Here is an 11,522-nt window from a genome sequence, read left to right on the forward strand (position 1 = left end):
AGTGAGGAGGCTAATCTTGGTTTCTTTAAACTGTAGCCCCATCAGAGGAGACAAACTCAGAATTTACTCAGTATATATAACTTCTCACCTGATTCTGACCTCTGTACTACTCTAAGTGATCAGGAAATGAGGAGAGTTTTGCTGCCACAGATTGCATTTTGGATGGCGCATAGGGAGAGAAAGGGAGGCCCTTCACCAAAACTGCCAGCTCCTCCCTCCTTGTTCTCTCTCATCTTTCTCTTCAGTTTGTTTAAAGCTCCAGTCACATCATACCCCTTACTCTTTTCAGGATGTCTTCAGCCCTTATAGAGCCTAGTCAGAAGTTTTCTTTGCCAAAGCTTGTCTAGACTTCCCAGAGACTTGTTCTGTTCCTCTTCTAGGCACCCATAGAATTTTAACAGTATTTGTTTTACCAGTAAGGGCTGTATTACCATGATCAATTTGCTTACTTTTTATTAAAATTTGCTTTTATTATTGATGGCATGAAGTAGGTGCCTTTCCCAATACTGAGCATGTTGTTTAGCATCTAGTAAGTGTTTGTGCACATAAAATGTGTTCATAGCTATACATGCAGGAGGAGGTGGACATCGTTGGAGAGTCTATCTTGATAGAATACTTCTGAGTCTCTAAGATTTTCAGCTAGCCTCCAAGACTGTTTGCAGCTTGGAGATGGGGTAAGGTAGAGATAGGGTTAGGTGGCTATATATTCTAAGGGAAGAACTTAGCTCCTTTATAGTGAGTGCCAACTCTTCTTTCTTAACCTCTCTGTAGTGACTAATCCTATGTAGTGCCTCCTCTGCTTTGAAACTCACTTTGCATGGCTGCCATGTCCCTATACCATGCTGTTCTCCTTTTCCCCTCTTTCCACAGTTCTTCATTCTCTGTGTGCACACACATTCTTTTGGCTCCCTCAGCTGCTCGCTAGCTTCTCACTTAGTGATGTCACCATTGTCATGACTCTGTCACCTCCAAACAGGTGACTGCCACATCTGAAGCTCTAGCTCTGTCATTTCTTTTGAGCTCTAGTTCTACATTTATTTCCAATCAGATATTTTACCTTTAACTCAGAACAAAAGCAAAGCTTCACAGAGTCTTCAACATAACCTTTCTCTTAAATTTTCAGTTAATGTCACTCTTACTCTGTCTGAACATCCCCACGCCTGCCTACCTAGGTTCCGAATTTGGAGTGGTTTTGACTTCTTTGTTTTACCTCCCACGTACATATTTCTGTCCTTAGCCTCTGCCTCCACCTGTCTCCTTACCTACTGTCTCTACCTTGGTTTTCTCGCATTCTTCTTTAACCCCTCAGCTACACAAAATTTAAATTTTTTGAAGTTATTCATCACTTTTCCTTTACTTTAGGTCAGTTGCAGAAACCTATTATTTGTAGGGCAGATTGCAAACTCTTTGGCTTGCATATTTAGGGCCTGCCTTCATTTGACTGCAGCCTAGCTGTTCAGCCTCATTGCGAGCTGATCACTTCCCTGAGCCCACAACTCCAGTCAGGCTGGTTTCCATAGCCCGTCCTTCTACATATCTGTTTAAATTTGTGCGTCCATCAGGCCCCTCTTCTTCTAGGACCATTGAAGCTTGTGGCTCTTCAAATTTCCAGAGAGCCTTTCATTTGGCAGCTTGTTATGGGCAGTCTTATACTGTGGCTGTGACCTGACTGACTCACTGAAACTGTATTGGAAGGTAGGTGCTTCCCTCTGCAGCACCTACACACAGAGTATTAGGCCTTGGTCAGTGAATTATCTGTTGAAAGCACCGTATACACCTGACTAGGTCGACCCTCACAGGGGGCCTACTGAATCACAGGGGGATTCAGGGTCTACTGAATCCCAGGCCTGTCTGGCTGTGGTGATTGCAGTCTTGGCAACCAGGATAGTTACTTTTTTTGGTTTCTTTTGTATTCCTCTGTGCTGAAGGACTGTGCATTGAGCTCTCTGTGTCTCCTCTACTTGGAGAAGGTGTCATTGCTGAGCGGTTGCAGAGGGCCTGCACTGTCAGGTAAAGGGTTGTCTTTGCTCTTGACCTCAACTAGTACTGAACGTGGAGAGAGTAGTTGGCTGAAAACCAGGTACAAGAGCTCCCTAAGGAGCCTTTTAAGAGTGTTTTGGTCCACTTTCTGGATATGAAAGCAAGGAGTCTTCTCAGGAAGACTTCTTAGTCATCGCTAAGAGATGAACTATAGCTAAAAATTCTCAACAGCTAAGTAGTCAAGATACTAAGTTTTAAATGTTGTGCCAGACATGTGGATATATAGGTGTTAAGAAGTGCTGCTTCCATGAATTATGGGCCTTTGATGAGTAAGCAGTGGGGGTGAAGAGAGGAGAGGGGAGAATGCTGGCAAAGCAGACGGCTGTGATCTGCGTTGCTCTTCCTTGCCTGTGACCCGGATCACTCCCTCCTTTGCCTGCATCGTCTCTGCGGCGTCCCTGAGCTTAGTCACATTCCGAGCAGTGTTCTGACTTGTGGGTCTCAGGTCTGCTGCAGTCTGAGACTTGGCCTGGCAAAGAGTGATGGTCACACACCTCCCGCCATTGTTCCTCCCACACCACACACTGGGGTGATGCCCTGGCCAGAGGCCTGAGAGGGCCTGTGTCTTCCCTGAGGGAATTTCATTTCAGTTTGGATTTTGTTGTTCCTGCTGTAGCTTAAGCCACTTCCCTCTAGCCCTCAGTTAGACAAAGTAGCTGGCTTTGTTCCTTTTTTAGGTTGCTCTGAAGAACTTAAGGTTTGACATCTTACTCTTCCCTTAGCTATCTCCTTTTACAACTGAGTAATTCTAGCCTCTTTCCTCTCCTTTTGGCTGAGAGACTGATTTATTGCCTCCTCTCTGACAGAAAGTTGTACAAGCGCTATGCCTTCCTGCGCTGTGACGACGAGAAGGAGCAGTTCCTCTATCACCTCCTCTCTTTCAATGCCGTCGATTACTTTTGCTTCACCAATGTCTTCACAACTATCCGTGAGTAGTCCTGTGCTCCCCACCAGCTTTCCCAGTTCCAGTCTTCATAGCCTGCCTGAGGCTAACTCACAGGCCCCTTTTTAAGAAAAAGATGATCACTTGTACTTTCTATTTGCTTTTTGCTTCTGTGAGAGAGAGGTGCATTTGCCCTCTTTGGAGGCTGTATTTTCTCTGAATCTTGTCATTCTTATTCTGAACTGGGGAGCTCAATCCTTTTGGCCATCGTTTTGTCACTATTGTTGCTGTGGTCCTAGATGCTGCTCTGGGAGCCTAAAGAAGTGAAGGTGGAATGGATTGAGTGGGACAGTGGAGTTCACTGCCTTTTCTGCATACCTGTAGAGAAATTTTCCTTTTGTTTTGGGCTGAGAGGGTCATTCAGCATCACAGAAAGTTTCAGAACTTCCCACAGGGAGAAACAACTCTTCCTGAAGTAGCAGAAAGAAATCTAGATAGCCATGGGAGGTTTGGGTCCAGGCCCTAACTCAGTCATTACGTTTCAGTGAGCAGATCTAGCCCTGCTGGGGGCCTCAGTCTCCCTATTTTTCAGAGTGAGGAAGAGGGTTCAATATGGTCTAAGGAAGGCCCCTGGGACCCCTTCTTTCTTTGGTGCCAGAGTGTTGGTCAGTCTCTGAATTTCCCCCATGGCTAATTGTTTGTCCAGTGACTCAGCAGCCTCAGTGGCTCAGACTCTTTACATGATGTCTTTCCTCCTTCTCAGAGATGGGGGCTATAGGCTTTAGTAGAAGCAGCACTGAACTAGAATTTAGGAGACCTGAGGTAAATTAATTTCCTCTCAGTGCCTCAGAAGAGGCATTGTAATATCTGCATGGCCTCTCTGGAGATTGTTATTAGAGTTCATGAGATAATGAATTGAACAGTGCTCTGAAAAGCAATTCAGTACAATGTCAAGTTGGCCATATTATTTAAGGAACAGGTAGACTTAGCTGTGAGCCTGCATATGGGCTTGGATCCTTGATGATTGGGCGGTATCCCTTAGAGGAGTGAGATGGGGTGGGGAGAGAGTTGGCTAATAGTCTGAGCCAGCCAGAAGCTAGGGCCTGGAACTTGCTGCTCCAGACTTTGCCGGGGCCAGTACAGCAGGGGCCACAATTGTACCAGCATGCTGGAGCATGTCAGGGCCTTTTCAGGTACGGTAGGGATTCCTGATACCCCTCCATGCCTTTGTGCCTTCCCCTAACAGTGATCCCCTACCACATCCTGATTGTACCGAGCAAGAAGCTGGGGGGCTCCATGTTCACTGCCAACCCGTGGATCTGCATCTCGGGAGAACTGGGCGAGACACAGATCCTGCAGGTTCCCAGGAATGTGTTAGAGATGACCTTCGAGGTACGTGTTATTCAGGAAACCACAACCCCAGGCTCTTTAGAGATCTGAGTTTGCAACAGCTACTTTTCTGGAGCTTTCTGCAGGGTTTTTTGGAGCCCTTGTTCTGTACAGTGTTATGTATTAGCACAGCTGACCTGTCCTGAGATGATCAGAGGCCAGAGCCAAGGGTTGACCCAAGGAGGGGGGAGCCTATCCTGTCTATAAACAGTCTCTGGTGGGAAGGCACTTACCCATCTGAACTTGTGTATTTCCCTGTCCATGCTATGTTGAGAAATCCCCAAAAGTTCCTTTAGCTGCTGGGTCCAGGTGTTCACAGAGACCTCTGACACTTAGACTGCTGTCCTACTTCCAGAGCTGCCTGCATCCAGGCCCTGTTTTCCTTCTGGGTAGCAGCGTCTTCTTTCTCGGCTATGGGACCCTCATGAGATAGTGCTGCACTGCCAGCTTGGGTGGCAGGTGGAGCCCTGAGCCCTGTCCCTGCCCGGGTACAGGCAGCCAGTCAGATCTCTGCCTCCAAGGAGTGCCACTGTTTTTTGCTATTTTCTTTTACTACCTAATCTTCTCTGTTTGGTTGTTCTCTCACAGTGCCAGAATCTGGGGAAGCTCACTACTGTTCAGATAGGCCATGATAACTCTGGGCTGTATGCCAAATGGCTGGTGGAGTATGTGATGGTCAGAAACGAGATCACAGGACATACCTACAAGTAAGTGTTCCCTCAGCTGTGCTCTGAGATAGTGGGGCAAGGTGTACCGCTGGGGGCACTTCCTGATGCTTGGGTATATGGACTTCTCAAGGAGACACTTTATTGTGTGATAGACTGAGACAACTTCCTGTTTGGCTTTGCCTCATGCACCTAGAAAAAATATAAAAGGATGGTGTACCCCACAAAGATGTGGGATATTTCTTTCTTTTTTTTTTTTTTAACAGAGTCAGAGAGAGGGATCGATAGGGACAGACAGACAGGAACAGAGAGAGAGGAGAAGCATCAATCATCAGTTTTTCATTGTGGCACTTTAGTTGTTCATTGATTTCTTTCTCATATGTGCCTTGACTGTGGGGCTACAGCAGATCGAGTAACCCCTTGCTTAAGCCAGCAACCTTGGGTCCAAGCTGGTGAGCTTTGCTCAAACCAGATGAGCTTGCGCTCAAGCTGGCGACTTCGGGGTCTGGAACCTGGGTCCTCCGCATCCCAGTCCGATGCTCTATCCACTGCGCCACCGCCTGGTCAGGCGTGTGATATTTCTGTGCACAGGTTCCAGATCACCCATCCCTCAGGTGGCTTCCCTGATGATACACACGGGATGGTTGAGCAGACCTTTGAGGAATCCCTGGGGATTGACTTTATTGCTGGCCCTTGCTGAGCCACTGAGGACACTGGAGGAGCTGGCAACTCTGACAGGACATTACCTGACCTTTAGGTTCCCATGTGGCCGGTGGCTGGGGAAGGGTATGGATGATGGAAGCCTGGAGCGGGTCCTAGTTGGAGAGTTGCTCACATCCCAGCCCGAGGTGGACGAGAGGCCATGTCGAACCCCGCCCCTGCAGCAGTCCCCAAGCGTCATCCGCAGGCTTGTTACCATCTCACCCAACAACAAGCCCAGTAAGTGGGAAGAGAAGCTGGGCCCTCATGCTTTCTAGCCTGGGAAATGTGGGCAGATCTCTGCCCTGATGTGTTGGCCCAAATCCCAGCCTGTGCAGCTGCCTTTGAAACCACCTCTGCCAACAGAGCAGCCTCAAGGGATTCAACACTCTCCTTAGAGGCCTAGAAAGAGAGGGGAGAGCTTACGGAGGGTGGCCTGGGTCCTCTGCACTGTTTGTATATGATCCTGGAGAGGGGAGGGGTCCACTTTCAGGCCTTCTCTTTCCTGGTTCCTGGGCTTCACAGCCAAGTGTTGGCCCTCTTTTGGTTGCCAAAAGTTCCAGGGTAAAATGGAAAATAAACTTGACCAGCATCTCTTAGAGACAGAACTCTAAGGTATTAGCTTTGCTTTTTTCCCCAAGATGTTAGGAAGAGCTAACTCAGCAAAGTTTGGTGGGTGAGAGCTACTCTTTCCAAGGTCCAGGCTGCCCTGCCTTTCCCACAGGCCCTCCCAGTTTTCTTGGTCTTTTGCTCAGTCAGCAAAGTACTACTGTTAGCCTGAGATTGGTGAAGTATGTCTGCTTGATTTTTATCAGAGCTGAACACTGGGCAGATCCAGGAGTCCATTGGGGAGGCAGTAAATGGCATCGTGAAGCACTTCCATAAGCCTGAGAAAGAGGTGAGCCTTCCTTTCTTTCACCCCAGGGCCTTACATTGAATAAGAGAGAATAATATTGTTCCAGACCCATGTGCTCGGACAGCCCAGAGTATAGAGTGCGTGCCTCAGTTAGTTTGAGATTGAGCATATTTCTTCTGCTGGGGGCTTATGCCTTGGGTTACCCTGTTTTCCTTACACATTAATGACCCAGCAGAGTCCCTGGGCCTCTAGTGAACAGTGTTTATTCCTGTTTTCTTCAAGATTTGCCTGGGTCTCACTGAATAATGGCCATATTGGCTTTGTCCCCTTGCTGGGGACCCACATCCACCATCTATTCATTTATCCATTCATTCAACAACTATTCACTGAGAGCTGTTCTGAGCCACACACTGTGCCAGGTGCTTTGGGAATAGATAAGATCCCTGCCTGTCTTTTGCTGCCCTCCCAGCTGCGGGTTATGGATTTGGGGAAGCAGTGGTGGGAGGGCAGTGGCTGAGGCCAGCCTGTCACTCTCGTTTCCTTACTAGCGAGGGAGCCTGACGCTGTTGCTTTGTGGAGAGTGCGGCCTGGTTTCGGCTCTGGAACAGGCTTTCCAGCATGGATTTAAATCACCCCGTCTCTTCAAAAATGTCTTCATTTGGGATTTCCTGGGTGAGTTGGACTAGGATGTGAGGGTGGGAAACCATGCAGAGACATGGGGGCTCACCAGCATAAAGTGGGTGCTAACCACTGCCATCTAAGGTACAGAAGCCACGTCAGGTGGCTCTCAGATTAGATCTGTTGTTTGCCCTGCCTTTTCCCAAAGGTAATGATAGAAGCCCTCCCTACTCTTCACCCCTCATCTCCTGAGAATTGGGTGGAAAAGATTCTTTCTAGGCAGCTGTTGTATAAGTACAGGTTGAGTCATGAGTCCTCACACTTCCTGTAGATCTAGAAGGCCAGTTGATGGCATTGAAGCCCAAGCGCAGAATTGCACCCACTTGGAGAATTTTTATGCCAGGAGCTTTTCCCTCAAGAGTTTTTTTTTTTTTTAAGTCTTCAGACTAGGGAAAGGATCATCCTTATGTTAGGAGCTGCATACATTTTAAAAATAAGCGTAAGGAATCTAAGGATCATTTTGAAAGGTAATCAGTGATGTCAGAACACTCACTTAAGTTACTTCACTAACAAGGACACGTGTCCTGTAGGACATTCAGGGAAGTCGGTTTTAAGAGGCTTTGTCATTGGTAAGCTTTTCTCCTCTTCATAGAAAAAGCACAAACCTATTATGAGACTTTGGAGCAGAATGAAGTTGTTTCTGAGGAAAACTGGCATACAAGGGCCCGGAACTTCTGCCGATTTGTTACTGCAATCAACAACACTTCCCGGAACATTGGCAAGGACGGCAAGTTTCAGATGCTGGTGTGCTTGGGAGCCAGGTACCCTCATGGCCCAGCGCACATAGCGGCCAGCCTTGGAGGTGGTGCTGGAGTTGTAGTGTGCTGCAGGGGGTGGGGAGGGGCCAGTGTCCAGATGCTCTTGGGCAGCTAAGGCCTTAGAGGGCTTCCTAAAGGCCCTTAATTTCCTTTATATACCATGCTTATGGTGGGGCTCTGTGGGGGTGGGGATGAGAGTGTGTGTGTAGCTGGGGAGGGAGGGCTACATTTTGATGGGAAGGAAAAAATCCACTCCATTGGCAAAATATGAAACAATATCTAGTCATCCTTCAACAGACATTTGAGTGTGCCAGGCCTTGTTATAGTAGAAATAGAGATGGTGGGAATAGAGCTGAATAAACATGGTCCCTACCATGTAAAAGTTCACTTGTCCCAATTAAATACAGTACAAGGCAGAAAGAAGGTTGTGAGAGTCCAAAAAAGAAGTGCACATTTCTGTTAAAAGGTGTGCTGGAAATGTAGTGGAGAAAGATCAGAGAAGGCTTAATGGAGGAGGCTGCAAGGATAGGGGCCTTAAAGGGCTGGGACAGAGAATCCGTTCCTATTAGGACAGAGTTGTTTAACGACGGGACTGAAATGATATTAATTTTATATTATGGATGGTATGCATAAGAGTGGGCAAGAGTGGAGCAGTTCCAATAGGTGAGGTGAGAGCATGAAGCCCAAAACACTTAAGGCAGTATTTTTGTTCAGGTCACAGAGGAGGTGGAGTTGGTGTAGTGGTAAAAAACAGACTCTGGAACTAGATTCATTAGGTTCACATCTCAGATCAGCCCCTTACTTACTAGCTGTGTGATCTTGGACAAGCTACTTAACTTCTACGCACCTCAATTTCTTCTAAAAAGTGAGGATTATAATAGTAGTAATAGCACCTACCTCATATGATAGGGTTGCCATGACATTAAATTTCTTATAACAGTGCCCGGTACATGCTAAGCTCTGGGGATGTTAGCTCGTAATATTATTCCTGGTGGTAGCTGTGGGGAGGAGTGATTGACTATTGGCTAGGATTGGCTGTGGAGGTGGATGAAGTGGTGCTGACTGGACCTGGTGTCTTGGAGTTATCTAGGGTGGCAAGGGTGGCAGGGAAGGAGGAACAGACCTGGTGGCAGATGATGCAGCTGACTTGTGTCAGATTGGTTTGGAGTCCTGGGCGGGACATTCCCCAGTGGGAGCCCTTTAAAGCCATACAAGGCCTCATTGCCAAGCCCTGTTAGAGGAGGAAAAGGGGGCTGTGGGGAGCTATTCACGCCTCCAGCTTCAGACTTTGCACAAGGAGTAGTGGGGCAGGTTCCCCCTTGGCCTTGCACTAACCAGCTCCCTTCCTTTCCCTTCTGACCGACCTGGATGATCCTGCCCTGCCAGAGATCACCTCCTGCACCACTGGATTGCCCTGCTGGCTGACTGTCCCATCACTGCACACATGTATGAAGATGTGGCGCTGATCAAAGACCACACACTTGTCAATTCCTTGATCCGCGTGCTGCAGACATTGCAGGAATTCAATATCACGCTGGAGACGTCCCTGGTCAAGGGCATCGACATCTGACCTCTCAGCACCAGCTAGCAATAGGACTGAGAAAGACTCACCCTGCAGCTCTGACCCGTCTCCTCCAAGGGACTTAAGCGAGTGTGCAGGAGACGGAGAGGAGATGTACACTCACTGTAAAAAGAAAACTAGAGGATTTTTGGAATAAATAATCTATTTTAGAGTTTATTTGCTGATTTGCTTTTTACACACTTTCATGTGAAAGAGTGATAGGGAGAGGGAGACGAGGTTGGTGCCGCTTATTTTGAAGCTGGTGCCCTCCCGCGCTGTGGCCACATGCTGGGAGCCTGTGGCCTCCCTGGACTGAGGCTGGCACCTGTGCGGGGCAGTCCAGTGTCCTTGCCCCATGGCGCTAACGAGGCCGTTCCACATCGTTTTTAAACTGATGTTTTCTATATTAACATTATTACGGATATTTGGCTTTCCTAGGCCACACATAGGTGTGCTAGTGGAAGCTCCACGCTCCAATCAGAGGGACTTTTAGCAGGGCCTCTGCGAGCGCTGCTGAGTCAGTCCCATATCTTTGCTTTTTTTGTCAGTATTATTTGAGAAGAAGACAGGCTGCGATATACCATGTGCAGAAAATCACGTTTTCTCTTGGCACGCAGTTGCGCAGAAGTAAACAGAAGCATGTTTTAACAGGTTTTTCTTTTTTTCATATTATTTATTTAACCCTCCATTGTGTGTGTAAGTCTTTTTCTTTTTTTTAAGGAAAGGAAAAGTTTGTCACAGTCTAACTGGCTATATTATTGTTGTTAAATTTATGTTGTTTTGCAACTTAGAAACCAGCTACAGTATGGCCCACTTAATAAAACACCTGAAAAAAAACTGCGTGGTTCCCTGATTTTTGTGGGGGTTTATGAGCAGTGGGCGGTGGAGGGTGCAGTGTGGTCTGCCTGAGAGGACCGGGGGCAGCGGCACTTCTCTCCCACAGCTGGCCGGCTGTGCACTGCCCAGGATGCCTCCAGGGCCTGGTGTCCTTGGCTCCTTCCTGCTGCTGCCCCAGGAGCTTTCAGAGCCCTTAACACAAATTGTTATTTGAGAGGGATGCAGACAAGTATTATTCTCCTACTCTACAGAGGAGGAGACTGAGGGTTGCAAAAGATTGTCACCTAAGACAGGATGAGCCATTTCTTGAAGGATAAGGAAGATGAGGTGTGGGAACATAAGACACTTGAGATCCTGTCTGCCCTCAGGGAAAGAAGCTCTTTCTTGAGATGGGTTTTTACTTTTCCAGGGATGGTAGGTAGTCTTGGGAACCAGCTTACTTTCATTTTATTCTTCAACCAAGCTGCGTTGTGGAGTCAGGAAGCTCCAATGATCAGGTAGAACACCTCATACTAATCAGTGTCCTCTTTTGTGTTTCCCTGATTTCGCAAGTACTGTTCCCTCTGCCTGGAGTGTCTCCCCTGGTGCCTACTTCCTGTTCATTGTTCAAGGTTTACTTTAGGAGTCACCCACTATAAAGCCTTAATTTCTGCTGGCCAGTTAATCATTCCCTCATTATACTGTTAGATGTTGTATAGTTTGCTAGATATGGCATTTCCTCTCCAGTTGTCATGGCCCACTTGCATGTTAGACTGAGCTCCTAGAGGGCACAGAGGGTCTATTCATTTTCGTTCCTGGTGTCTGGCAGGGGTTGGGTGCCCACGTAAGGCTTTTTGAAGAGATGACTAGAGGCTTCTAGGACAACTGTAGTGCAACATCCTGCTGGCAGGGGGCGTTAGCGGGCTGCGCTACAGCTGTCTACCCTGAAGGCCAAGGGAAGTCCAGTTTTTTGGGGAAGTGAAAGGTGGGCGGAACGTTTGGAGCAGGAAGAGGGATTTCTGGTTGGGCAAGAAGGTCAGCATAGACTTCAGTATATGTTAGGTTTATTGTGGGCCTAGGCCAAAGGTGCCTTTAAGCCATACTTGACACGCACACCTCTTTCTTTTCATCACAATTCTGCAAGGCAAGTATAGATTATCTCCAGGTAACAGGTGAG

General features: G+C 47.6%; 1 protein-coding gene across 3 annotated transcripts in view; it reads left to right on the top strand.

Moving 5' to 3' along the window:
• DENND5A (DENN domain containing 5A) overlaps window positions 1–10,360 on the top strand; it is a 97,247-nt gene extending 86,887 nt beyond the window's left edge. For 2 of the 3 annotated variants that reach the window (XM_066366016.1, XM_066366024.1), the window contains 8 exons: window positions 2,847–2,968; window positions 4,170–4,315; window positions 4,901–5,019; window positions 5,735–5,916; window positions 6,492–6,574; window positions 7,081–7,204; window positions 7,803–7,971; window positions 9,355–10,360. In XM_066366016.1, coding sequence (XP_066222113.1) covers window positions 2,847–2,968; window positions 4,170–4,315; window positions 4,901–5,019; window positions 5,735–5,916; window positions 6,492–6,574; window positions 7,081–7,204; window positions 7,803–7,971; window positions 9,355–9,538 — 1,129 coding nt within the window. In that variant the 3' untranslated portion in view covers window positions 9,539–10,360. The remainder of the gene's footprint in view (window positions 1–2,846; window positions 2,969–4,169; window positions 4,316–4,900; window positions 5,020–5,734; window positions 5,917–6,491; window positions 6,575–7,080; window positions 7,205–7,802; window positions 7,972–9,354) is intronic. The other variant, XM_066366031.1, reaches the window with a different exon arrangement.
• The last annotated feature ends 1,162 nt before the right edge of the window (window positions 10,361–11,522 follow it).

Source organism: Saccopteryx leptura, chromosome 1 (assembly GCF_036850995.1).
Source record: "Saccopteryx leptura isolate mSacLep1 chromosome 1, mSacLep1_pri_phased_curated, whole genome shotgun sequence".
NCBI classification, from domain to species: Eukaryota; Metazoa; Chordata; class Mammalia; order Chiroptera; family Emballonuridae; genus Saccopteryx; species Saccopteryx leptura.